The sequence below is a fragment of the Daldinia childiae genome (genome assembly GCF_008694065.1).
Source record: "Daldinia childiae strain JS-1345 chromosome Unknown Scaffold4, whole genome shotgun sequence".
Classification (NCBI taxonomy): Eukaryota; Fungi; Ascomycota; class Sordariomycetes; order Xylariales; family Hypoxylaceae; genus Daldinia; species Daldinia childiae.
The window spans coordinates 1,608,770-1,636,451 of NW_022984645.1; the positions used below are offsets into that span (position 1 = coordinate 1,608,770).

Here is a 27,682-nt window from a genome sequence, read left to right on the forward strand (position 1 = left end):
TAGAATCAAAGTAAAACTTGCTAATAGGACCCTTTCTAGTGATCATATGATTTGTATTGCTTACCTTGCAAGCACGTTGTGCTTAAATATTCAAAACTTCTGCTAATACTCAGTTATTACAGGTACCATGTGCAGATACAGGTTCAATTGGACACGAGTGCGCCATTAACGCACCGTAAGATAGTAGAACCGGCTAACTCTGTGAATAATATAAACTAAATATTCCGTTAAATAACACTTCTATGTCATATAAGACTTTAAAAGCTCCCTGTATAGGTATTTCTATTATTAGGGATACTCTCTGGCCTAGAACGTATATAAAGATACGGACTTGTGCAGATCAAATTTATTCCTTGACGTCTCTGGCAGTCGACTGAAACATCTTTCGGTTTCGAGTTTGGAATCGGCAGTCTTTATTATATCAGTTCTCACGCCAATATGATGAATCGTATACATTTACTGTTGATCAACGACAACAGGCTTCAATCCAACCGTATGGATATCACCGATTTAATATATCAAACAGGCACCTTTCTCCTTTGATCCCCATCGGAAAATTACTAAAGGAGATAGGTACGTAGTAGGTTGAGGTTAGACATATTTGAGAAGTAGGTTTGATAGAAAAGGAATTTTCTATTTTAAACATTATAGTTACTATTCTGAGATAATGAAAATATTTGGCGCCTCTTTAAAAGACCCGAGGGAATAATGATTGCTCTTGAGCTTATACTATGTTTCAATATTAAATTGTTCGAAGCTTACGCAAATACAAGGCGTGCCACCGCACCCTTTTCTCCAGATGCCCAACATGTGCCCCCCTTTACACACTCGACACTATCCAAGCTACTGTTATCAAAAATATGCCAATTCATACCTCCATCGAGAGTATAGTCCGAACCCGTTGGGCCTACCGCAAGAGCTACGTTATAGCGCCCAGGAACCCAAGAAGACCCCGAGCGATAACCGGAGGGAAATGACTTGGAAGGGATCCAAGTCACACCGCCGTCTTTTGACCACGCTGCATTGTTAATAGCTCCGGTAGGCGCCGAATAGTTTCCGCCAACAGCAATGCCGCGCTTCGCATCTCGAAACTGTACCGAGAAGACACCGGAACCCTCGCCGCCGGTTATAGAAGCATCGGAAACGCCCCAATGGTGTCCATCGTTACTTCTGAATATGCGGCCAGGGTTAACACCCCCCGACGCAACATACCAGCGGCCGGCCGTTGTCGCAAGACACGTTCCACTCGCAGCGAACCCCGACTCGCCTTCGAGCGCCGGGACCATACCGTCCGAGTCGACGATATCCCAACTCGCGCCGCCGTCATGCGTCTCGATTAACCGGATCTTCCCATCGACCGGGTCGCTCATCGCCATTCCCCGCTTCGCACTCTCAAACGCGATACAGTCGTAAAACGCGGTGGGTTCCTGATTCGTGAACGATTGTGCCCAGGTCACGCCGCCATCATCCGTGACGTAGATGCGCGAACTGTTACCTTCGCCAATTGACAATATGACGGCCTTATCGGCAGACCACGCTTCGACGTCGCGGAACTCGAGTGCGGAATCCGCCTCCGATAGTTCAGGGCCGACGGATGCCCAGGTGTTGCCGCCGTCTGTAGAGCGAAGAACAGTTCCGCTCGTTCCTGATACCCACGCGATCTTATCCGACACGGGTGCTAAGCCGCGAAAACGCGCGTCGCTTCCCGTGGAGAAACGCTTCCATGTCGGTTTTGGGACCGCGGTGTTCTCCGGGTTTGTTGGTAGCCCGGCGCTTAAGCTCGCCAAGGTAGCGATGCCAAGTAGGGGAATCCACGATAGACGCGTCATGATTGCTTCACTTACACGTTCTCACGACCACGATCTTCACCGAGGGCTGATTGAGTATTAATGCGGTCGGTTTGACCAAAGAATAAGAATAGGAGACATGACTTTTTAATTTAAATTAGATCTCAACTCGACCTAATCTTATCATTGTTGGTTCTGGCAGCTTGTGGCGTAGCGCTCTCCCGAGTCCATGGCGCCTTTGCGTACCCCCTGTCGCAAACATCTTTTCCTTATTAGGCAGGTCGAGTTAACACTTCGAAGTCGAGGAGTCTAGTTGTTCTTAAAGTGTCAATGATAATATGATAGAATACATTGTCTTTATTGTCTATTTTGTTAGGTTCTACTTAAGAGAAATAACAAGTATAATTGCAAGAATATTATTCTCATTGTTCTATGTATTCATCAATGTGAAATCTCGGTAACTATACCTAAGTTGTTGTCGCAAAGTTCAATCCTTCCCTCCAAAAATGGGACCTTAATCACTACCTACGCCAAGGCATAAACTGCATTATTTCTTACTTCCTACTTTACTTTTAAATGGAAAGTACTTAGGCGCTCGAGGATAGCCCATTAAAGTCATACAAGGTCGTTTGTCTAGATATCCGTCTTTATTACAGGGCTGTGCGACTGCTGCGTATGCACTTCTAGATAGTGGTGGTTTAGACCCCGATCCCATACGCGGAGTGGGCTTACGCTCGACGGGTTCCGGCTCCGATACCAATTCCGCATCGCAGATGTCACCGGCTATAGACATAGCATATGTACCTTGACTCACCTGTGGGATGTTTCTTGCTGATACGTCCTTTATGGTTACTTCTCTGTTGTAGTCTTCAAGTTGTTCGCCCGAGTCTAGTGGCTCAGGAAGTATTACATCTATGAAGACCAATTCATCAGAGGCGTTTGCTTCGTCGAGGTGTATTACATCCGACACCTGTTCGTTCACCTTGCATTGTTTCTCAGCATCCAAATCGTGTAACTCGGTGTCATTGTTCGAGGAAACCCCAGCACTGATCTCAGTAGGACTTTTATCCTCATTACAACTTTTGAACCTGACTTGCCTGACCGCTTCTAACATTTCTGAGTCAAATGGTTCTGGCATGGCTTCTGAACATGGCCATTTCACTCGTAGGTATTCTTCATACTTCATAAACTCAAGATCTCCTTTGGAGAATCCTGCGTTAGAAGGTCCTAGTTGATGCCAGACGATCTTGCGCTGGGAAGACATATCCAGTTCATCTAGAAGGCCATTGAATGTATTACATCTCAGAAATTCTACGAAAGTTTCAGGCAGTGTTTCACTCATATTTGTTCATAAGTTCTTAGAAGCGAAAGGAAGTCTTTAATATTTACTTCTTTATGAGAACTAAGGCGTCTCACAGACAATAGATACAATGCAATTGGCGTGAAAGCTGGTGAGGCTACTAACTTACTATAAAGCATATTACATAATCACCGACGATTGAGAATAGGATATCTCTTGTTCAAGGTATTATTCTTGAACTTAGCTTTTGTTATAATAACCCTGAACGAGAACCTCCATATGTGCCAAGAAAACTCCAAATGTCTGCTTTATTCGAAGTTATCATTGCTTGCTTTGACAGCGCGGAGTGCTCGATTGAGCCATGTTAAAGTATAACTTATAATGTCATAAAAACAAATCAGTTGCTTATTTAACAAGTTATATTTTTTAGAGTATAGTAGAAATTCGACATTGGGGTGTAACGTAGGTACCTACCTAGGTACGTACATCTTTAAACCACTCGATTTTAGTTAAGGCACAGCGAGCATTTTTCAAATATGAGACTACCTAAAGTAAATCGTTCATCTTTATGTAGTATACAAGGTTGAACGGGTTGTTTCCACTTATTTTTATTTTTAGTTCTAATGAGGTCTTCATAGATTAAGTTGTTGAATTAAGGGATAAGCGTAAGGCGACCTAACTTACCGAGGTTCATATTGTCTTACAACATACCCGTTTATGAGTATGACGGGGAGCATGACGGGGCGGTCCGAACGTCTCCGGCTTGAAACATACAGCAGATAGTTAAAGCCGTCAGGTCCATTTATTGGTGATTCGTCATCACTTTGCAACACTAGCGACTACGGAGATTTGTTTGCATCGACAACTTATTCATACTTTACCGGAGTGGTTAGTGCCCCTATCTTTATGCAGGCACAGCCCTATTATTTTTGGGTCTTAACTAGAAATCCGAAGACGGCGTCCTTCACAACCTCTTTGATAACGGTGTCCCACTTAGAGGTCTAATATCGTAAGGGGTTACGACGGTGTAACTTGTAGTCGTGTTCTGGACGGGCTTGGCTATGTTGTGCGTAGTGTATACTACATAAACATGCATATACCTGTTAATTAGACTGGACGCTAGGGATATCTCAACGGCTACGTGCCGCGCTGGATGATTGTTCCTATACCGTTCGTAAGCCTCCGCTTAATGCGACAGAACTTTAACGAGACGTCAAATATCGGGTATGCCATATGAGGAAATTTTTTTTTAGAAAAGCCTTCCTAGATAAGGTATTTCTCTAGAGATCCTATTCGTATATCTTGGGATATGTGGTGTCGTCAGGGCTGTTCTTAGGTCTGATGAAAATATTCGCAAGTTGCGGAGGATTCAATGTCCTCGTGCGTACGGGATACGAAGAAATTGACCGGGTTGTGAATCCGGACCCGAGTAATATAGAAGCAAACCAATTAAGTACATACAACGTGGGCTATAAATTATATGTAGTGCGATATGTGGTTGCACAGCAGTAAAGCAGTATCACTTCTATTTTCACCCTACATATGCTGTAGGAGTAGTAGACAGGTTTTATTTTCTCACACCGAATTTTCATATTTCTTCGTAACGAACTAACAAGAGGTCTTCATCGTGTTACACGTAGCATTTTGCATCAATACTCGCGTCATCAACGGCATATTCGGTATTCTCGTGTTCTGAGATAAAGTGAACGAATCAAGCTTATGATGTAGGTCATGGCCGGGCCGACTGCCAAGATCTAGCAGTTGGTGAGGCTGAATGCGGTAATGTCCTACGCCGCTCATTGACCCCGCCGCTACGGCGCAGGATGGGTCTCTTGCGATTCCCGACGCCGTCGTTAAGTTAGTCGAGGGCTAAGAAGGGTTTTAGGATGCGGCAAGGATGAAAAGTCTCCTTGTCAAGATAAGCTAAGAGCCCGAGAAAATAGTCGATGAAGTCATTTTACATAAGGGACCTTGTAAGAATGCGAAGCGAAGTGACAGCTAACTGACCTGCTGACCAGTTGTCAATCTTTTTGGACGCCGAGGGCTAACTCGGGACATCTTGCATGCCAACGATGATCTGCGCCGGAACGGGTAAATAGCTTCGAGGGTAGTACCAGCTTCTAGTTTTGTTGCTGAGGATACAACATTAAAGCTTGTGGTGACGATATTTGGTCACAGAAAGTTACGGATAATCATCCGTGGTCGAAGGGTTTCTTTCTACTTACTTACTAGCGTAACTGGCTTAATGTATGGCATCGTAAGATGTCACACTTTCGATCTCTCGGTTTGTTACCTACATGGATGGTGTTTTTGGTTAGTGTTAAAGACGTCATGTAGTTTGCAAGCAGTAGCAGGCGGGTTTACTAACCTACCTAACTAACTCGGAAATATGCACCGTTGTGTCTGCATGTTGTCCTGTATACTGGCACCGTTCGGATAACGGCCCAGCCCTTTGGGATATTTTTATTTTTATTTTTTTCCTCTTTTTTTTATAGCTCAAAGTCAAAACGGCCATGTTTAAGCCAGGTTTTATATTAATAAACCCGCGAGGGATGCCATTGATGGTAAGGAGGGGCTAGACCGCGCCGCCAACATTCATCGGTGAATATGAAGGAAATTCGTCTATTCAGATCTCGAGGATTAGGCTCATATCTGGACTGGCCAACATGATCTTAACGTCATAACATGCCATCCTGGCTCTCACGGCTTCAGGGATACGGTCGTTCGGGAATAACAATAATACAATTACTGCAAACCCCGCATTGGCGGCACCGCATCGTATAGTACTAGGGTTAGTCGGGCTCGGCCCAGCCGGCACAGCTAAGCTATCGTAGAAATCGGCCCCAAGAGAACGGGATTGTATGTATTGTATTGTATGTCTGACGCAAAGAATCGATGGTTGATAAAAAAGAAAAAAGACCCACGCTTTGTGTCCCCGCTCGAGTCGACAGTTACACATAGTAAAGATAGTAAAGACGGGTGGTGATCGTCAAGGGCTAGACCAAACACAGCATATTGCTTTGTATTCTTGCCAGCAAAGCGATGCGCCAAATACGTGCGGTGACGCCCGGCGCCCCCAATTCTCGTATTTGGCAACACTTTGCAGTCTCTGCCGCTTGCACTAGGCGCTCGATGGTATGTACAATAATACACATAATACAAAATACTACAAAATACTACACACACAATAACAATATCCCTGCCAGGTTAGGGGTTCAGCTCACAGCCTCATTTGGCACAAGCGCCAACCCATCATAACCGCTTTTAAGATTTCCTAACCGCAAATGTCCCTAGAAGTACCCGTCTTGTTTCCACTGTTTCTGCAAATCAGCATGTAGGAGCTATGACGTTCCCTAGGATCTTTGTGCCGGAACATTGCCTTTGAAAACAACTACCAAAATACATTGAAAGAGATCAGCGTATTGTCCTAAGATGATGATCGTCAATTGTATTCTAGAGCTCTAAGAGCACAACATTTAAAGAGCCTCGTCCATCACTAGATCTTACCAACTATGCATTGGGGATCTTGTCTTACATCAAACCCTTTAATAATAATAACCTAGCACCCTGAGTTCCATCAATCTATCTGTGTGGACCTTCCCGTCGTACCCTCGCTAGCTTCAATATAATAATAGTAATCATCTTCCAAGGAGACGATCGATCCCGACTGATCGGCATAATGCGATTCTCTTTCACTACCCAGGCTCTCGTCGGCGCCGTCGCCGTGTCGGCTCTGACTGTTCCCCGCTCCGTTGAGAAGCGGTTAACTCTTATCGATCTCAAGCAGTTTGGCAGCTTTCCGACTATTACACCTGAACAAGCCCATTCTCAAGCCGAGAAAATAAAGGGCCCCTTTAGCGATGGACCTCAGTTCAACTTCCCTAAGATCATCGGTGGCAATAAAAGCCCCTCCGCTGGAGAGGATAAAGTTGTCACTACGAGTGCCGCTGCTGCTGACGGCACATGCGATCGAAATAACCCAAAGGTTCGCGTCGAATGGAAGAATTACTCCCCTGATGACCGGAAAGCCTTTCTCAGCGCTATCAAATGTCTAATGGACAAGCCCTCTGCTGGAGGATTCCAAGGCTCAAAAAGCCGCTACGAAGATATCGTATCGGTACACCAGCAAATGACTCCTAACATTCACCAGCGTGCCACATTCCTACCTTGGCACCGATACTACGTCTCGATTTTTGAGGATTTGATGCGGAACGAATGTGGCTTCAACGGAGCCTTCCCGTGGTGGGACGAGACGAAAGATGCTGGTCACTTTGCTGACTCGGATCTTTTTACCGATGAGTATTTCGGTCCTCTCCCCGGAAAGACTTCCAACGGCCAAGGCACCTGCATTGATACGGGTGTAAGTATTCTCCGTCTACCTCGCAACAAAAACTGGACGTAGACTAATTGTTCTAGACATTTGGTGGACTCAGACTTCACATTGGCCCCGGCAGTGGGTTCCAAGACCATTGTCTTTCGCGAGCCGTCGATGAGAGCTTGACTGGTACCGTCAGTGCTCAATTTGTTCAGGACTGTAACTCCCGCACCTCATATGATGACATGCGAGGTTGCCAGGAACTTGGGTAAGATTCAGCCTCTCAATCTATTTTAGATTTAAATTTATTAACAGACCCTTGTAGCCCACACGCTTACGGTCACAACGGTGTTGGCGCAGTTATGGCCGAGGTTCAGGCCTCTCCCGGAGACCCGATATTCTTTATGCACCATCTGTTCGTCGACCACTCGTTCCGAATCTGGCAGAACGCCGACGCCTCGCGCACTACTTCTATCAACGGCTGCTCTGACGCGAACAGCCCATGCACTCAAATTACTATGGATTATGTCCTCTCTTCCAACGGCCTGAAAGCCAACACCACTGTCGGTAACGTTATGGATACCATGGGTGGCTACCTGTGTTACCGATACGACTACTAGTTTTGGATACCATACCGTAGATGTCCGCTACGGTCGATTTCTATTAAATATTTGTCATGACGTTTTCATCTTGTATCGCATTCGTATCAATGCAGAATAGGCGTTGGGGTTTTGGAAAGAGTTATGATACGGCAATGGGCAATCACATTCGATTAGCCATATGATGATACCTTTTGGGATAGAAGAAGAGTCAACCCGGAACATTCATTAGAATCTATACCCCAGGGAGTGTTTAGTACATAGCAAAATCAGGCATGGGTATATGCTAGTATATTGAATTTAAAATTCACTTTCAACGCTCTTTGCATCATTTCAGCTGATCGACGCTGCAATCATCCGAAGCCTTAATCAACCCAACCTCATATATGTAGGTACACAGCAAATGGGATGCTTCGTTGTAACCACACCACACCACCACCGGCATGGTTAACACGTGCATGTAAAACATATCAAATAAGCATAGAATATATAAAATCTATGATAACTTTGCGGTTTTATTATTTAAACGATTATTATCAACCTTAGGTATCAACGGAGGATTAATATAAGAATACTAACATTTCAGGAGAGGGAATCTACCAAACCCACTATGGTTATTCCCATAGGCTTCATACCACTAAAATATAGAAAATGTACATACGCCTTTACGACGATAATTCCTATGCCGTGTCTATCCGCTTGTAGCATATTTTAACAAGACCTTTAAGATATTCTATTGCAATAATAAGTCACGGAGTTGCCGAATACGTTATAAACAGTGATGACCAAAAGATATTCGGGCCGAGAGTAGACCTTTGAGTAACTACTAATAATTACATTCTTTGGGGAATTAAATTAGTATTCTTTCATTCAAATTCTTAGATAAATGAGTCTATAGTAAAAGAGTATAGTAAAGATAAGGTACTGTATGAATCTTAGCTTGTCGCACGGAGAGCAACAATGAAGTTGTAAAAAGAAATCTTACATTTTTATGCACTACTACATAACAATATCTTAGAAGGAGTGCAGTTGATGAAATAGGTGCCTAGGCAAATATTAACCATTGACTTGGTGATGAATCATACAAACGAGCACGTAAGAAAGTACACCGGCGACATTGGAATGTTGCAAGACTAAGGGGCATTGCCGGACAATATTCAAATAAATAGTAAATAAATAAACAATTATACCGCCGGCCCTAAAGCAAGATAATCACATCTTCTAACTTAATGAACGTGATGGAAATTTAGTATACATAAATCCGGTTAAAAACTGCTTGCTAATCTCATTGATCTTATCCAAAGAACAATCTTCACCCAGAAGTCAAGCTCGGAGCTGGAGCACAAGACACTTCGGCCTTTTCCATGACATTCTCCATATCATATTGCTCTCCATCAATATTCCCGCTCTTGAACAGTGCTGGACCGACGATAATCTCAACGTATTTATGACAATATTGATCCGACGATGGTATTTCTTCCTCGTCTAGATCCATATCCTTCATGACACCATCGTCAAAGATAGCCCTCAAAGCGGTGGGTATCGCGGCAGTATTACCACCCGGCACAGGCTGTTGTCTGGTAGCCGGGAAACGTACTGACCACGAGGCACGTTGGCGCCGAAGCAAGCGAGAGAGTTCTAGTGCTGGCTTGTATACATTTTCAATGAGCCGCTGGGTCGGATCGCGATCGTGTCCTAGGGGATTGATTACTTTGAGCACGGATGCTGCGTTTTCTATCATGATATCTTCCTCGGTGAAGTCGGGGTACTTCTTGGCGAGGAGCGCCATCGTAACAGCCCGCCATTGGTGAAAGCTGCTTAATGTTATGGCATGTCCTGACGATATGGCGTTATGTTAGCTTCCATATTTGCATTCCATGACCATCTATAATAGTGCTTCCGACTCACCTGAGTTCAACAGGGCTCGCTCTACATCTACCAGTCCCCGACGAGTTTGTTCCGGGATCCAATAGTCGGTACCAGAATCCCACTATAGTGTTTAAAGTGCCAATTAGTCTTCCAAAGGACTTGAAAGCTTGAATCTGAGCGGAAATGCTTACTTGGTAATTCTTGGATGGTAACGTCCGAAACATGGTCTCGGTAACATTAAGAGCCACCCAGCCGCGAACGAACTTACGTCGTCGCTTGCTATCGGAGAGGCAGGTAGCCCAGTCATCGACATTTCCCATCATCGGTAACACGCGCTGTAGAAGCCGGAACTGCTCTTCATCCGGAAACCCTAGCTTAATCGGTTTGTCGCTGTTTACACAGAATTTGTTCGCCCACGTTCTAATCTGATGATATAAGCTACGGAACTTAGAAGTAATTGCTTCGTCGGACTCCTGATACCCTAGAGCTGCTTCTTTATTGTCTACGTAGCCCTGGAGCTTGTCGTTGCGTCTCTTGATGATCTGGTTAGACTCCTCTAACGCTTGGACCTGGTCGTGCAGATGCTCCATCTCTATCTGTTGCTTTTTGTTCTTTTCCTTCGTTTGGTGGTATTTTGCCTCCAGTTTATCAAAACGTTCGTCACACGCTTGTTCTATTGGAGAGGGTCCACCTCGATTAAGACGGTCAACCATCTACTCCCGACAGTATTCAGCACCAAATCTCCCAGGAAGCTTCAGTCAACTTACACCACGAAAACCTGTAAATGAAATCCCAGTACCCTGTGTAGTAGTGTCACGACTACTATGCTTAGGTTGGTTTCGCTGACCTTGGCCATTCCCCGGTAGATGGCCTAGGTTCCCCAAGGTACGTTAGTATTGAGAAGAATAAAAATTCCACAAGCTTACTTATTTCTTCCACGATATACCCATCATTCGATCCTCTCCCGGAGGCTATCTCATCATTGTTGATTCTTCTCATCCCTTTCCTAGTAAGCTTGTTACCAGGCCGGGGAGGAATACCTGGGCCTTGATTATTTTCATCGCGCTCTTCAAGGCTGTCATATACTTGCATGTCTCGTGAGTGGATTGTCCGATTCATACTTGAAACTAAAAGTGTGAATTTCGATAAGAGTTGGATGAAATACGGGATTAGGAATATGACTTAGAGCGGTAAAAATTAGCAGCGACAAATTCTCAGAGAGTTAGTTCTGATGGGCGGAAGAGCTTAATCGAGAACAGTCAGTCTTAACAACCACCTAGGATACTAGCCAGCTTAGGGGCGTATGACCTTTCGCCGTACTCTCGGTGTGTATCTATTCCATCCACACAGCCTTCGCGGAGCTGAACATTAGCTAAGTCAGCCTACCTATACCCCAAAGTATACAACAAATTATCTTACCTAGTCCACCACCCACCACACCTAGAGTCCTAGATAATACTATAGGGGTAACCCCTGCCATGCTACTGTTCTGTGATAGAATCCTAAACTAGGTGCTAACTATTATCATTCGCTATATAATTAGGACTTGCAAGCATATCTTCTTTTTTTATCTTAATCTCTCCCCATATTTGGACAAGGGGGTAGCAGGCGCTTCCTATGCAAGTAAGATGAAAAACCTAGTGAGGTAGGTACCTTTGATAGGTCTTGACACCGTGCTTAGAAAATAAGGCTCTCTAGCCGGTGCTGAAGTCATTGTTTATTTTAGATAATGAAATCAGGTAGTTATGCGCCATATTAATCTAGACCGTCGTCTTAGGTACCTGTTGACAAAGTGATCCAACGTGTGTCATATTATCTTGCGATTCACGTATAAGTCATATTTCAAGGCTTGATACATGGCGCACGTTAATAAAATAAAAGTTGGGATAGACGTGTATTATACAAAGAGTATTATATATTGGTGGATTTCCTAGCCAGATGAGTCCCCAGCAAGCAGTCCTCCTATCCAAGAAGTAAACAAATCGCCTACGCCCGGGGGCACGCCGACGAAAAGAAGAAGTATGTTGATAGCCATTGGGGCGAACGGGAGGGCTTTATTGAGCCCTTTAACGAACCTTTGCCTTTTAGTCTCCTTCCGAATTTCCTCTTGGACTTCTCCTGCGATGTCTCGTTCAAGACTAACCTGTTGCTGTTCGGCGCTTTTGAGCCGGTCCCTCTCACGCTGTATGTCTAATTGCACTTGGCGCTTCATCATTCTATCACTCTCTTGAAGCTCTCTTCGAAGATCCTCGAGGGCTTGCAATTCTCTCTCGTATTTTGCTTTCAGCTCCTCGAGACCATCACTGACATACGAGCCAGCAGTTGTTTCACTTAGTTGCATACCGTCATTGACCATTTCTTCCTGGAGCTTCAAAGTGACTGTTTCTTTGATAAGTAGCTGTGCAGCAATAGTCCGAGCTGAATCGCGATCCCCATGAAAGCGATTCATACACGAGCCTCGACCAAGCATGTAAGCCCACTATAATGCTTAGAATTAGTAGCTGAATAACTAGTTGAATTACTCACATTCGAAGCTATGTGTAGAAGATGAGATATGATTTCAAAAATTACTCACAAATTTCTCGCGAAGTTGGCGCTCCCGGCTAGCCCCAGTCGGCTCGTCAACCTCGTCCCAGCGACTGGTAATAAGAACTACATTCTTCATCGCCTCGTCCCCGCAGATTCGTCTGAAAATCTCAAACGTTTTAACGGCTGAACCTGTATACCGGTTGTCTGTAATGCGATGGACATAGATGATCCCTTTTAACTGAAACCCGAGAGTGTACTGGCTAGCAAGTAATCTTGCGATCTCAGTCAGGATATCAGAGTCTGTACGGTCGGTATCATCAAAACCAGGCGTGTCGATGAGAAGAGTCCGAGTGCTTCCGATTGAGACAGGAACTACTTCACATCGCTGTGTACCTATACCAATCGTGGAATTAGTTGTCAGATAGAACCCCTGGCCAACGATACTTACATGAATCCAGTTGAGCCCCCTCTGCGACTGCAGGAAGACCTGCAAGCTTATTGATAAAATAACTCTTTCCCGACCCAGTTACACCCATCACTACAATCATGGGAAGCCCAAGTTGAGGCGGTAGGGGGGAGTCGTCAAATAGCGGCGAATCTGTTGGGCTGTCCATAGCTTATGTCTGCTAACTGGAGAATTTCATACAGTAGAGAATTGGAATGATGGAACACAGCGAAGCACAATTCACTTTATCATTGTTTGATATCAGCGCATAGGACATTGAAGCTAAACATGGCGGCGTTTTAGTCTCATACTGTGTATTTCCGTACAAGGCTGTGTGAGTGTGGTAAGCAGTGCAGGCGGATTGTCTACCTTGCAAGCTTTATCAATAGGTAGTTACCTATACAAACGCCTCTATGATCGATGTAACAAGCTGATAGTGCTGATTGGGTTGCCTAAAGTTGCACTTTTCTCTTATTGGGGAGCATTATGATAGTCCAGACAAGCGTCCCGGGTTGTTTGATTCAGACCTATTAGAGCTAGGATACTCTGTTGGAGTAACAAGCCTCTTTATATTACGGTGGCGTCGACTAGACTCACGTCGTTACTTTCACTCCCCATTAACTCGGAATTATTTCTAAATTTGGCATGATACTGCCACGATATTCTCTAGAACATGGGGTTAGGCCGGCTTCAGGGGCGGCGGCGCATTACTGCAGATGTTGCTTTTGGAGGATTGATGGCTAGCTATCCTTCGCGTACTATCTAGCATGTGCCTCGACTGACCCTAGCTAGTTTAGCTGATAGACTTGGAGTCTTCCACCAAAGCTTGAGTAGATCTAGCCTAGAAAGCCTTGAATAACCCCCCTGAGGACTCGTTACTCGATATACTTCACCTAATGCTGAGTTCGAAATATTCTCATATTTCTCATCGGGCACATAGTTTTAGTAATCTGTCTTTGGATCGTCAGCTACAATGAGTTTTCGGAATAGAAGTTCTCTTGGGAGCTCCACTGCTTCTAGCTCTCGTGTTTCTACAGCAGCTACATCCGTGAACTTGCTTGGCCCAGAGATAGTTGTCGGTATAGACTTCGGAACAACGTTAGTTATCCACACCGAAATATATCTATGAGTGATTCGCTAACACCACAATGTTTAGGCACTCAGGAGTTTGCTGGGCTATAAACGAGGGCCAGAAGAAGATACGGCTTATCACTGATTGGACAAACCCACAAGCCGTTAACGCGAATGCTGAAAAAGTTCCTTCAGTCATCTCTTATCGAAATGGCCAAGTTAGCAACTGGGGATACGAGGTTACAATGAGAGAGGACAGCTTTCGTTGGATCAAGATACTTCTTGAGCCTGAGCACAAGTATGCTAAGACGATCGAGGACGTGAAACAGAGCAATGCTCTTCTTACCAAGTTGAATAAAACTGCTGATGAGGTAGTTTCCGACTACTTGCGGGCTCTATGGGCTTATACAAAAGAAGACATCCGCAAGCGAATCGACGACGAGAATTGGGAGAACACATTTCGTCTCCGGGTCGTATTAACGGTGCCCGCAATGTGGTCTCACCAAGCCAAAGACAGGACTGTCAAAGCCGCACGAGCTGCTGGTCTCCCTGTTGACATCTCGATGGTAACCGAGCCCGAGGCAGCTGCTTTGGCAACATTAAGGGGGAAAGCGGAAGAGGATACGCTTCGTGTAAGCTTTTCCCCTTGCGCCCGCGATTAATGCTGAGAGAATGTCTTATATGTTGCTAACGCCAATAGCCCGGAGACTCGTTTGTAGTCTGTGACGCTGGTGGTGGAACAGTAGTATGTTTGCAGCCCAGTCTCCCAAGAGTTCGTCTCTAATAATACTTCGAAGGATTTAATAAGTTACAAAGTAAACAGCATCCACCCCTTGAGAGTGGAAGAATGCGCCATTGGGGACGGTACGTATGTAAAAATATTTTACCTGATCTTACATATTAATACACTTATTAGGTGACTTATGCGGATCAGTATTCCTCGATCTAGCATTCGTCAAATACATCGCCGCATTGATTGGAGAGAAGCAATATTCGAAAATTAAAGAAGTGAGCAAGAAGAAGATGCTAAAGGAGTTCGAATTTGGTATCAAACGATCGTTCATGGGCGATGATAACAAGGATTACTCGGTAGACCTAAGAGGTGTTGAAGATAACGAGGAAGAGGGCATTGTGGATGATAACGTGCCACTTAAAGCGTGAGTCTAAAGGATCTTGTCGTACCCTACCTGAGCTCATAACGTACATAGGAATATGTTGCGCACTGTCTTCGATCATATCTGTGGTCAGATAGATACTCTCGTTCAAAACCAGACGATGGAGGTTCAAGGACGGGGACTTAAAGTGAAGGTATAACCGCCTAACCTCTTCCTAGGACATTCCTAGGTATGACTAACAAAACAAAAGGCTATCCTCCTAGTTGGAGGGTTCGGAGAGAGCAAGTATCTTCACAGTCGCCTCGAAAATGCCTATACTTCGGAAGGGGTTAGGGTTCTCCAAGTAGATGGAGCGTAAGTTTAACAAACCTATAAAACGTGAAAGATGCATTCTACTTACAAGCATAGCTGGTCGGCTATATGCCGCGGTGCATGTATGTGGGGATTAGAGCAAGTACGAAAGCCTCATCGCTCGCTTGCAGCAAACGACCCACCATCCCATAGCGCGATCGATCCCCCATTGACGCCTAAGATGGAATCGACTATCGTTTCACGCATCTCAAGATACAGTTATGGGGTTCCTGTTATGGAGAACTTTGACCCGAAGAAACACCTTTGGCGGGATCGTATTCTTGACCCTAGCAATGGTCAATATGCAGCAGATAACCAGATGAGATGGTTGTTGAAGAGAGTAGGTAACTCAAAGCTCGACTCGTTTTAACACTTGCAAACTACTAACAACAACTTCCAGGGAGAGATGATGCGGGAGAATGACATACTGCCGATCGATATCCAACAAGCAGTACACGGTATTGGCTGGACTAGTACTGGCGCCCGCGAATTCTCGCAGGTCTTGCTCTACTCTGACCAACCAGAGGCGCCTAGTAGGAGGGATGATAGTAAGTGATTTCTCATACGACCCAAGTTAGTTAGACAGAACGCTTATCTCGATCGCGACAGGCGTCAAGAAATTGTGCGAATTAAGCTTCGTGATTCCTGAGAGTGTTATATGGTCTCATACGGGGAGTTATAAGAGTCCCGTCGAGAAGGGAAAATGGAGAGATTGCGTCTTCAACTTAATGGTAATTCTAGGGAGTGCGACTCTTGAGTTTGAAGTTTACTATCACGGATATCGGGTGGCTCATACCGAGGCAAAATATGCACAAGATGATTGATGAGATGGATATTTGGCAGAGTACGTATTGTGCTGTATATAAATATAAGGTACATGAGGGTTTCTCTGTTTTTGTTACGGTGGGAATATCGGGTAACCTAGTTCTCAAGCCATTTATCTTAGCTTGGACAAGTATAAGAGATGTTGTCTATGATGATAACTTGTGGTACTTGTGACCCATGGGGAAGAGAAACAGGCTTAGAATATTTCCGAAGGTACAATTGACATTGTGATAATACGGACGTTTTGGTCCGAAGGGTCGGGGGCTCGAATTCACTCGATTGGGACGAATTTCAAGAGGTGATTGGTTGAATCAAGTATTAAGTTAAGTGGGACGGTAGGGGACGGTAGGAAACGGCTAGGACAGAAAGCTTGTCGGCTTAACTACGACGGGACCGGACTAGGCCGTGATACATAAGGTAGGTAGGTACATTAGATAAAGAGGGAAATGTACCTAATGTTTAGTGCCTTGAAATTTAACAGATTTAAATATGTGCATCATGTACGTACGTACCGAGATTCACTAGAACTTGGTATATGGTAGCTTCGAGAAGCATCATGAATGTGTTGATGGTACCTAACGTAAAAACTACTATTAGTTGATATGGTCAATATAATAGTTGAGGGCATAGAATTGAGATTTAATCACATGCAAGATTTTGAACATTCTTATCACTTACATACCTCCTTGCGCTTAATATCCAGTTAAAATGTATCTCCCCTGCCGGCGGTTAGATTGCATACCTCATGTAGTAATGTAGGCAGGCGTGAGAAGCTACACTATCTTACTTATCGGGCCTATGTATAATTGAGATATTTTCAATACGGGTAGACATGAGTCAAGCAATAGGAAAAGTTTATATTAAAGAATCTGCTTATTATTATTAAATAAAGTCTGTGCCTTATTAACATTTGATAAAACAATGTAATATAACTTTTGGATAACTATACACAATTGGGTTACAGAGTTCCTTTCACATGAACAGGAATGATTAAACTGTCTTCTAATTGTGGTTTAAAAAAGGTAGAAAAGTTCACGATTTTTCAATGTTTGAAATATGTGTATCTAATAGTGTCGTAATACAGTATCGTTAGCGGCAACTAACTTCAGCCTGACACTTGGATAACAACTAATACCTTACCCGAAGACCCCGCAGTGCCCCGCTAAAAAGGAGCTCCAAATTACGTAGTTGGCCAAAGCGTAACGGACCAAAGCTCCCTAAGGAAGCAGAGAAGCAAAGAAGTAAAGAAGGTGGGTTGGTGGGTTGGTGGGGCATTTGGTGGGCTAGGCTCTTACTCTGACTTCTCGGCGGGGCTGGGTCCTGAGGGATTTCGCTGCTCTTGCATCTCGATTGCATCAAACCAAGGCTTTTGACCCAACCAAATTGCACGCTTAAACATGTAAATAACATGTAAATGATTACCTTAGGTTAGGTACATATAATAATAACTCGACATATCTACCTAGGTACCTATATAATGTACCATATTCATACTAAAAAAGCTATCCCCGCCTAAAAGCGAATCACCTACGAATCACCTACGAGCTTCCATGTATTGCTGCGGCCCCTCCCTTTTTTTCCTTCTTCCCCTGTCAACATTAGAACTTAATACTTTCTTTCTACATATCATCAGTCAATCACGCATTCAATAAAACGCCACTGGATCTTTGAACGAATCACACCTATTTTTTACTGCTCGTGCTCTGACTCTGTTATATTGCATCACCTCACCTCTTTCACTTAGACCTTCATAGATCGAATTTGCATTGCCGCAGCTAAACATAAGGCTCTTCCACTTAGAGGCTTTTCCCTTCTCCCACCTTAACTATCTGACTCTCGCCTCATATTCTGAAATACGGCCGCGTCGATACGATACTTGCTTGCTAGTATTATAATTGGCAAGTGAATAACTAGATTACTGAGAACTACCACCATGCCCGAGAGCGAGTCTTCCACTGGCGACCGCCGGTTGTTGCTGGTATCTAACCGTCTCCCAATTACGATAAAACGAAAAGATGAGGGAAACTACGACTTCTCTATGTCTTCTGGAGGTCTAGTCACTGGGTTGAGCGGTCTGAGCAAAACGACAAGCTTCCAATGGTACGGCTGGCCTGGCCTGGAAGTCCCCGAAGCCGAAGTACCTGTAGTAAAACAGCAACTCAAGGACCAATATAATGCGCACCCTATATTCGTCGACGATGAACTTGCCGACAGACATTATAATGGCTTCTCAAGTATGCCCAATTCGTCTTATAGAAAATATCTCTAGTTGATGCTGACTTTTTACTTGTAGACTCGATCCTTTGGCCGCTTTTCCACTACCATCCCGGCGAGATTACCTTCGATGAGAACGCTTGGGCAGCTTACAAGGAGGTTAACAGGCTGTTTGCCAAGACGGTTCTGAAAGACGTTCAAGATGGGGATCTGATCTGGGTACACGACTACCATCTCATGCTCTTACCTGAAATGTTGCGTAATGGGTTGGGTGACCGAAAAGACGTGAAGATCGGTTTCTTCCTCCACACCCCATTTCCCAGTAGCGAAATCTACCGCATCCTTCCTGTTCGCGAAGCATTACTCGAAGGTCTTCTACAATGCGACCTGATAGGCTTCCACACCTACGACTACGCTCGTCACTTCCTCAGCTCCTGCTCGCGTATTCTAGAGGCCCCGACTACACCAAATGGCGTCGATTACAGGGGAAAATTTGTAACGGTCGGAGCGTTCCCCATTGGAATAGATCCGGATAAATTCGTCGAAGGATTAAAGAAGCCGAAAGTTCAGGAGCGGATCGCCTCACTGTCTCGCAAATTTGAAGGTGTAAAGTTGATTGTAGGTGTCGATCGTCTTGACTACATCAAAGGTGTTCCGCAGAAGCTGCACGCTCTCGAGGTGTTCTTGACGGAGCACCCAGAGTGGATCGGCAAGATCGTGCTTGTGCAAGTGGCCGTGCCCTCAAGACAAGACGTCGAAGAATATCAGAATCTTAGAGCGGTCGTCAATGAGTTGGTAGGAAGGATTAATGGTCGGTTTGGAACGGTCGAGTTCATGCCCATCCACTTCTTACACCAAAGTGTCCAGTTTGACGAACTGTGCGCCCTATATGCGGTTTCGGATGTCTGCCTCGTCAGTTCTACGCGAGACGGAATGAACCTTGTATCGTACGAATATATCGCAACTCAGAAAAACCGCCACGGTGTTATGATCCTCTCCGAGTTTACGGGCGCTGCCCAATCGTTGAACGGCAGTCTGATTGTGAACCCCTGGAACACAGAAGAGCTTGCCAATGCGATCCATGACGCAGTTACCATGTCCCCCGAGATGCGCGAAGCCAATTATCGCAAGTTGGAGAGATATGTCTTCAAATATACCTCAGCGTGGTGGGGCCAAAGCTTTGTTAACGAGTTAACCAAAGTTAGCAGCGCCCATAGCCACGGGGTTGACAGTAAGGCTGGCCCAGACGCGAAGCCGATGCTAACCAGCGATGTTGGTCGCGCATTGTCGGGGGTATTTGAGAGTGTCAAGGCTGCTACTAGTGCAGCTGCTCCATCGGGTGGCGCCCTTGGTTTACTGAAATAAAGGGGGGAGTCGGTTGGGTCGATTATCGATTGACTAGAGATAGCTTCTCGGGATAATGTATAGGATACTGCTTACTCGGTGGGCTATTAATGCTATTAATAGTCAACGTCACCTAAGCCTAGATTATTGAAGCGGGCATATTTGCTTGAGGTTGGATCCATAGATGATGATGATGAGATAAGGCGACGAACAAAATGGAAGGCATATGATTAAGACAAGGTCTGGGACGGAGTTTATGGGACTGGTAGATATTTGGCAACGGAGCCTTGGGACATTGGTTCGTAGAAATGTGCATAGTACCTTTTTCAAAAGTTCGTGCAGTTGCCGTATTGCCTGAATGATGGTAATTATTTATAATTCTGGGTTTATAGTTAGCATATCACATAGGTGAAAGCCATATGAACATTGAAGCTTTCGTGAAGCATCTTGAAAAAGAAGACATGTGATATGTATTATACGTAATGCTGTGTATCGTGAAAAAGTGGGGGACATTAGGGGGTAAAAATTACGAATTCGCGGAATTGCTGCCCTTACAACTTTGTCCTCCTCAACTTCTTAGGTACTCTCAATAACCAGTACAGGCCTAACGATGCAGCGATATTAAAGATAATAAATGCCCAAATAATACCAAAATTTCTCCATCTAACTTCATACTCAGAACTCATCCCCGCTAAGAACACGTTCGTATCCTTAATCTTACAGTAACCGCAATTATTCGTTGCTTCGGGGTTCAGCAAGTAGCCACCCGCTCTGGAGATGTAGTTGGCCATGTAGTCGCCACAAATTTGACCTTCAGGTGGAATGATGATGGTATATTCGTTATCCGCACATGTGACCTCCACATTCGCTAAACCCGTAAAAAGGATCGCTGAGATCCAGTACGACAGAGGTGAGATTCGATACATGAAAATCCAGAAACGGGGCATCGCGTCTGGCGTAACCAATACGCCACAAAAGAAGAAAATGAGGACAAATAGGAAATTAGCGAGGGTACCACCTTAGTCTGCCGTGCTAACGACAGAAATACACATGTGCGCAAACGAGGAGACGAAGAGGACGAACTCTAGAAATAAGAGCCACATTATCCCACCTCGTTCGTTGCTTTGCCCTGCAGCTTCTGCATTTTTATAGAAACCAACGGGGAAGTAAATAAACGCCCACATAAAAATAGACGCGAGAGCACTCCAGGGAATTTCCACGACGATCTGACTGAGCATGAAGACTATCCAAGAATACGTCTTAGCTGGCCGCTCACGGACTTCATATAGTGAGCGCTGCGTAACGAAATTCGGTAGCTGCTGGTCTACTAACTGACCAAAAATACTGGCTAGCTCGAAAATGGCGAACGTTTGATTCTGAAGACCTTGGATGGTCAGCGGCGCGTCGAGAAAAATCAATCCGATAAATAGACTGCTACCAATGCAGAGGCCGAGCTTTGAGTATATATAGGAAGGTGTCCGCCAGTATTGTTGAAATACACGCTGGGTGACGACAAGAAATTGTTCCCAGAGAGGCGCGGCAAACTCGCGGTACGAGTCAGGGTCGTTTAGCCCAGTCGTCTGTGGTTTTATCGAATTTATAGCCTTAATACGGGCCAATTCCTCCCGAATGGCTTGGTATTCTAGGCTCGAACACCACGTTTTATACCAGTCAATACCTGAATGACTGCCCGGTGCCGCCCCAATCGCTTCCAGCATCCATTCAGCTGGATTTGCTCCCGGCGGGCAACATGATGCACCATGACGTTCAAAGTACTCTGTAAGCACATGAGAGTTATCGCCAATCTCACCTATATCAAGAACAACATGTCAATAATCAGCAGGACTTGTCGTTGAGAGAAAAAGTTGGAGAGGGGTGGATGATAGAACGATGGACAATACTAACCGAAATAAACAGTACGTCCTCCGTCAGCGAGTAAGAGAAAGCGATCAAATCGTTGAAATAGCATCGCAGAAGGTTGGTGAATGGTACAGAGGATGGCCTGTCCCGCCTTGGATAATTTTTCTAGCAGGTTTAAGACCGCCCAGCTGGTTTGTGAGTCAAGACCAGATGTGGGCTCGTCAACAAAAATGAGTAACTGTGGTCTGGCAGCCAATTCAACACCAATAGTCAAACGCTTCCTCTGTTCAACATTGAGGCCTTCACCCAGGACACCGACGACCGCATCGGCATATTCTTCCATATCTAGTAAGTCAATAACTTTATTCACCCAAGCTAACTTTTCTACCTTTGAGCGGCTTGCCGACTGGCGAAGGAGAGCTGAGAATGCCAAAGCCTGTAAAGCAAAGTCAGCCTCTACGATCGCGTAGTTTGAAATGGCCAGCAGTCCAAGTCGACTGATGGGACCTTACCTCTCGGACTGTACTTGTCTCGAGGTGCAAATCTTGCTGCTGGGCGTAACTAAATTTGCGTTGAAAGCTCTCGTCGCGCATCTTCCCTTCGACCAATATTTCGCCGCTGATAACGCCCACTCCCGTACGACGATCAGCTAAGCAATCCAATAGTGTCGTCTTGCCAGCTCCAGAGACGCCCATTAAAGCCGTAAGTGTGCCGGGTTTAACCCACTCTCGAGGATTCTTCGGGTTTGTCCCTTGATCTTAATGTCATATGACACATTAGCCCAGGATACACAACCAGCCGTGGGTGAATGTGTTGAGAGTCCTTCGTTACTTGATATATATCCACCAGGTTTCTCTATGACTGATATAGGGCTAGTAAGCGACTTTTCAACGTCATAGCTACTATTAGATGTTGGAACGAAACCTCGGCGGAAAACGAGAACCTCTCCTTTGGACTTCTTGGCTGTGATATACTCACTCGCAATGAAATAAACAATATGGTTAAAAATTGCCATCGCAATAATAATCCCGACATTCCGCGATTTATGGCTGTGATAATATTTGTATGCCGAATTGATATAGTCGTCTCCATTCACATAGGATTGGTCGGGGATGGTCCCGACGGCAGCACAGGCAATATTACTCGAAGTAGTGTCCGCATAGTCAGGGATATAGGTCGAACATGAGAAGTTGCGTCCGTGAAACTCATTAACCATGAGCGCTTCATATCCGTAAGCAACTGGATCCAGATAATTGATCCATCGACACCAGCCTAGCATATAATCTACTGGGACAACGAAGCCGGTAAAAATAAGTAGAGCCAGCAGTAAAATCGAGGCAGGCACCATCGCTTGCTGCTCTGTACGTGACACAGATGCACTGGTAAGATGTTAGTCCTTTCCTTAGCTATACTCCTAGTTTTATAACTTACACGGATCTAAAGACACCCGACATAGCCATAATAATCCAAAAGACTACGAAGAGGTAAAAGAAAAAGGGGCCGGGAGAGCGATTAAGGTTAGTCATGAAGTAAAAGACCAAATTAAAGGAGATGGCATTTATGAACTTCAAAGGCAGATCGACCAAGACGGAAGCGTAAGATTCGGCTGATGGGTGGTAGAAAGCATAACGAGACTGCTTTTCCACAATCGGTCGTTGAGCGTATAGTGTCATAATCTCTAGCATGGAGGCGAACGCATTGAATAAGATGGCCACGAAGAGGACAGCAGCACGGCCATAGAAAGAGCTCGTGTCTGCACCCAAGTTGTAGAATAAGGAAGATATGATGAGAGCCATGATCGTATTGCCGATGATCATGCCGACGGGCAACCACGGATCTGCCCTGAGCCTCTTGAAACCGCGCCAGATGCAGAGCTGGACTTGTTGGGAATATGTCAGGATGTACGGCGACTTGATGTGCTGTCCCTTAGACTGATGTGCTCTCTCAAGCTTTCGGAAGGTCTCGGCATCTGGTCCATCAATAGGATGTTGGCCCTTGTATTCCTCAATATTGACCTGGAGAGCCTTATATTCTGGGCTATTCTTCCAGGCAGCTACAAACTCGTCCGGTGTTCGTGGAGGGTTACAATTCGGGCGGGTAATGCGCTCCGCCGGGAATGTCATCGATGTAAGGAAATCTGGCGTTGTTTGCCGAGAAGGACATTCAAATCCAAGGTTAATGAAATATCCCTTGGCTTTTGAGACGGGCCCAAAGTATATTTGACGTCCTTCGTAGAGGACGGTAGTCTTATCAAAGAGATCATAAGCGCTCTGCGGCGCCTGATACATCGACACGAAGCAGGTTTGACCGAATAACTCAGACTGGAGTCTTAAGGTCTTACAGAACTCAATGGTATTAGCCGAGTCTAAACCACGCGTCGAGCTAATGAAACGAGTTAGTATATACTACGTCTATACAGAGGGACTCCCTATTGTTCACTCACTTATCCCAGCACTGAAATGGAGCGTTGGCCAGGGTGGCCTCGGCAATAGTCACACGCTTGCGTTCTCCCCCAGAGACGCCTCGTGTAAACTCGTCACCCACTTTTGTATTGATAGTATGGCTAATACCGTACATAGCCATGATGACGTCCCGAAGAAGCTCGCAGTACCTATCATATCATTATCAATCCCCGGCTCTAATCTAGGAGGAAGATGAACATTTTAATCTCCTTACTCATTACGGGAGATTCCCTGCGGTAATTCCCTTTGACAGCGCGCCCGCGATGCAAATGTTAATGTTTCACCGACTGTTAGAATGGGAAAATGGACGTCGACCTCGGCAGTGTAAATTGCATCGCCTCGATGCGCGGTATGCATCTCCTTATCTGACATTCCGTGGTAATTGAAGTACGAGCCCTCGTTAACGTAAAATCCGTTATGGTCACCGGACAAGCTTTTCAGAAACATGCTGCAATCAGACCCGGGTGGTCCTAAGACAATGCACATCTCCCCCGGACGGGTAAGTCCATCGAATTGGTTGAGGATATTAATTCGAGTTTGACCTGCTGTACTAGAGAAGAGGCGTCGAATCATATTAGGCAAGGCTATCCAAATATTTCCAACATCCTTTTGAAAGTCCGTTGGTGTGCCATAGCCAAATACGCTTAAGTTCTGGAAACATAATCCAACTCGACGGAAATTCTGGCCACGGGCGATATTCGTTGCCCACGCGCGGGCATTGAAATTTGGGCCACGGGGGTTTAACGGGGAATCAGTATCATTGCTTCCGAACACGGGCTTGCCGTCGGAGTCTTCAATGCTAGCGGATGTGTTGCGAGCGAGGTCCTGCACAATAGAATGTCTTGTCTCCGTCGATTCGGACGTGTTCGGTCGATCGTCGCTCATTCTCTATGAGGTTTTTCTTTGGGATAAGGGGTCAAAACTTGGGTCAATCCTAAGGCTGCTAATAGCCGGTACGATGTCGTGATATTCCAATCAGACTAATATCAGTGTAAAAGGCCAATGCCGCAGAATAATAATATCGAGATCTATTATCAAGATAGTCAAGAAATTATACCAACGGAAGATGACAACGGAGGTTAAGAAGATAAGTACGTATATGAGAGAAGAGCCCTGGAAGAAGACGCGAAATACCTAGACCCCCAAGAATTATTTACCTAGTTATTTCATCAAATACTTAAATAGCATTACCTTTCGTTGATGTATTCTGGGCTTCCTGCTATGAGGCTGCTCGTTACACCCGCCCCTGACCGCTTACGTCCGCCTAGGGCCGCTTACGCCCGTCATCAAGGAGAAAGGGGGGATTCCGCCGCAGACATCATCCCATACAACACGCGATGTATTATCGAAATTCAAGTCGGAAAATACAATTTTATTCCTTAGGATCTATTGGCAGGAGATCATGCTTCGATCTGGTTCAAGTAGCAGATTCCCGAATTTCCAACCCCCGAACTATGCTCAGTCACCTCGCAGTTCGGTCTCGATTTGATTGGCCTCTAGACTTAATTAAATCCAATACTCAAGTTTCCTATGTTACATGTAGAAAATTTATATTTTTGAGGCATAATAGCATCCAGTTGACCTATGACTCTGTCTATGCCAATGAAGGCTATCCGCACACCGTCTGATAGTCAGGCTTTCTCGGTGACTGTGAGAGATCAAACTCACCAATTTGTTAAATGTAACACGTTAAATTTTTCTATTAAGCCCATGACTCAACCCTTTCTAAGACTTCATTACTTAGATTTTTCGTTGGGCGCTACCGAGCTGCGAGGTGGTTCCAACTGTTATAAGAAGGCGTGTTCGACGATTGTTCCCCGATCAAAGTCAGCTACCTGGCACCAGAGTAATGCTATGGTCAGGAGGAGACGGAATGCAAAGGCAGGAAGTGGATGGTCTCTCATGCTGGGTGAAAGTCTAGCTTTGTCTCTCTGTTCTAATCATCTCAGAGCCATAGATGCGCTTGTTGTAGTTGAGGTAGCTTATAACACTAATATACATTAACCTTATCATTGTCACCATTTCCAGGGATTCACTGGTACAAGGAGCTTGTCATATAATTACAAGTAATTTTTTTGGTGACACTTCTGCCAATACCGTGACTGTGTTTGAGTCAGGTTTAAATAACCTACCAATTCTATACTTAATCAGAAAATAAAACCTCCTTAACGGGAATCTATATATATATTCGCAGCTAAGAATGTACCAAGTAGCCATTTGGAGAACCTCAACATCGTCTTAATTAATTGGACCGCCACACCACCACAAGCATACAATATCTAACCAAGACAACAAAATAGAGTCCAATTCTATGGATCCAAATATAAGCAGCACCTGCTTTGGTGAGGCCAACCGGCGGTTATCGGATCTTTCCCAAGCTATTGAGCAAGATGAAACAGCCAAAAATCAACTGCTCGAGACCCTAGTCTTTGCAACGAAAGATTGGGGCCATAATTCAGTACCTAAAGAACTAGATACGACAGGATGGATTTCCAATTTCATCTACGACCGTTCTCCATTTGAGTACTCTGTCCAGTTAGATCGAAACACCGGGGATGCGCAACTATACTTTTTAATCGAAGCCCGATCAGAAGAGGATAGCTTGGTACGATTCCAGGAGAGTGCACGTCGCCTGGATTCAGACACCGTAGCTAAATACAACTCAAGAGTCTCTCTAGACCACTATAAACTTATCCAAGACCTTTTCATACCTGATCAGCCAAATGGGGTATTTGCCGCCTGGCATAGTTTTGCATCGACAAAAAAGGGGCTAGAATGGAAGATTTATCTTAATCCATCCGCATCCGGTAAAGACAACATTCTCTCTACAACAGGCGAAGCATTCGGGCGTCTCGGCCTAGGGAACGCGTGGGTAGTAGTAAAGAGCATCATGACCCCCGGCGACTCTATCATTTCCTTTTCACTTGACCTTTCTTCAAATCAAGAGGAGGCTCGCGCCGAAGTGTACATGTTACATCAAGACACGACCGCATCGCAGATCGCGAACAAACACACCTGTATCTGTCCGGATGCAACCTGGCTCGAGACAGAGAGATTCTGCATGACGATGGCGAACGGATCACATGATCTGTATTCCTCGACCCCGGTGGTGTCCAGTTTCGCGTTTACCAGCAAGAGGCCGAACCAGGCCGTGGGCACTATTCATTTTCCCATTCACTGCTACGCAGAAAATGACGCCGATGCCCAGGAGCGAATTGAACGATACTTGGACGAGGTATCCGCCTCTCCCGTCTGTAAAGAGAGATATAAGAAAGTCGTAAACGCGGTGTGGCGCCGACCTCTGGACCAGGGACGTGGGATACACGCTTGGGTGAGCCTGAAGCAAGACTTGGGATATAAACAGTTGATTACTTTTTACATCTCGCCAGAATTATTCGGTCCTCTTCAAGGGACTTACCGAGGGACTGGATGATAGGTTACATCAAGACATCTCGGCTATTTCTTGTGCTTGGTATTCGATCCAGACTGACAACAAGTGCCAAGCAATGATTCCATTTGCCAGCTTGGCTATCAGCCTTTACTTGGAAGATAGATTTTAGCATAAGATAACTAGGTAATGGAGGATGAGAAAGTTG

The 27,682-nt window shown here is 45.1% G+C and overlaps 7 protein-coding genes across 7 annotated transcripts; 4 read left to right on the forward strand and 3 right to left on the reverse strand.

Annotated features, from left to right (window-relative positions):
* Nucleotides 1–758: 758 nt before the first annotated feature.
* Nucleotides 759–1,829, reverse strand: GL218_04762 (putative oxidoreductase protein; the record flags this gene model as incomplete). The annotated part of the gene is made up of 1 exon (XM_033581384.1): nucleotides 759–1,829. One exon carries the CDS (start codon nucleotides 1,827–1,829, stop codon nucleotides 759–761), a length of 1,071 nt encoding a protein of 356 aa, XP_033435877.1.
* Nucleotides 1,830–6,766: 4,937 nt separating this feature from the next.
* On the forward strand, nucleotides 6,767–8,022 carry GL218_04763 (Tyrosinase-like protein 1; the record flags this gene model as incomplete). The annotated part of the gene is made up of 3 exons (XM_033581385.1): nucleotides 6,767–7,447; nucleotides 7,504–7,670; nucleotides 7,728–8,022. 3 exons carry the CDS (start codon nucleotides 6,767–6,769, stop codon nucleotides 8,020–8,022), a joined length of 1,143 nt encoding a protein of 380 aa, XP_033435876.1.
* Nucleotides 8,023–9,313: 1,291 nt separating this feature from the next.
* Nucleotides 9,314–13,013, reverse strand: GL218_04764 (uncharacterized protein; the record flags this gene model as incomplete). Its single annotated transcript, XM_033581386.1, has 6 exons — nucleotides 9,314–9,837; nucleotides 9,910–9,991; nucleotides 10,062–10,583; nucleotides 11,861–12,349; nucleotides 12,446–12,792; nucleotides 12,848–13,013. 6 exons carry the CDS (start codon nucleotides 13,011–13,013, stop codon nucleotides 9,314–9,316), a joined length of 2,130 nt encoding a protein of 709 aa, XP_033435871.1.
* Nucleotides 13,014–13,817: 804 nt separating this feature from the next.
* Nucleotides 13,818–15,937, forward strand: GL218_04765 (uncharacterized protein; the record flags this gene model as incomplete). Its single annotated transcript, XM_033581387.1, has 9 exons — nucleotides 13,818–13,942; nucleotides 14,001–14,547; nucleotides 14,616–14,660; nucleotides 14,713–14,779; nucleotides 14,832–15,072; nucleotides 15,124–15,223; nucleotides 15,281–15,384; nucleotides 15,439–15,721; nucleotides 15,782–15,937. The coding sequence occupies 9 exons, from the start codon at nucleotides 13,818–13,820 to the stop codon at nucleotides 15,935–15,937; spliced, it is 1,668 nt and encodes a 555-aa protein (XP_033435870.1).
* A 2,202-nt stretch (nucleotides 15,938–18,139) lies between these two features.
* On the forward strand, nucleotides 18,140–19,785 carry GL218_04766 (Alpha,alpha-trehalose-phosphate synthase [UDP-forming] 1; the record flags this gene model as incomplete). Its single annotated transcript, XM_033581388.1, has 2 exons — nucleotides 18,140–18,440; nucleotides 18,500–19,785. The coding sequence occupies 2 exons, from the start codon at nucleotides 18,140–18,142 to the stop codon at nucleotides 19,783–19,785; spliced, it is 1,587 nt and encodes a 528-aa protein (XP_033435873.1).
* A 998-nt stretch (nucleotides 19,786–20,783) lies between these two features.
* GL218_04767 (ABC transporter G family member 21) lies at nucleotides 20,784–24,971 on the reverse strand (the record flags this gene model as incomplete). Its single annotated transcript, XM_033581389.1, has 7 exons — nucleotides 20,784–21,574; nucleotides 21,670–22,060; nucleotides 22,137–22,381; nucleotides 22,603–23,003; nucleotides 23,056–24,006; nucleotides 24,068–24,235; nucleotides 24,301–24,971. 7 exons carry the CDS (start codon nucleotides 24,969–24,971, stop codon nucleotides 20,784–20,786), a joined length of 3,618 nt encoding a protein of 1,205 aa, XP_033435872.1.
* A 1,426-nt stretch (nucleotides 24,972–26,397) lies between these two features.
* GL218_04768 (Aromatic prenyltransferase, DMATS type) lies at nucleotides 26,398–27,519 on the forward strand (the record flags this gene model as incomplete). The annotated part of the gene is made up of 1 exon (XM_033581390.1): nucleotides 26,398–27,519. One exon carries the CDS (start codon nucleotides 26,398–26,400, stop codon nucleotides 27,517–27,519), a length of 1,122 nt encoding a protein of 373 aa, XP_033435869.1.
* Nucleotides 27,520–27,682: the final 163 nt, after the last annotated feature.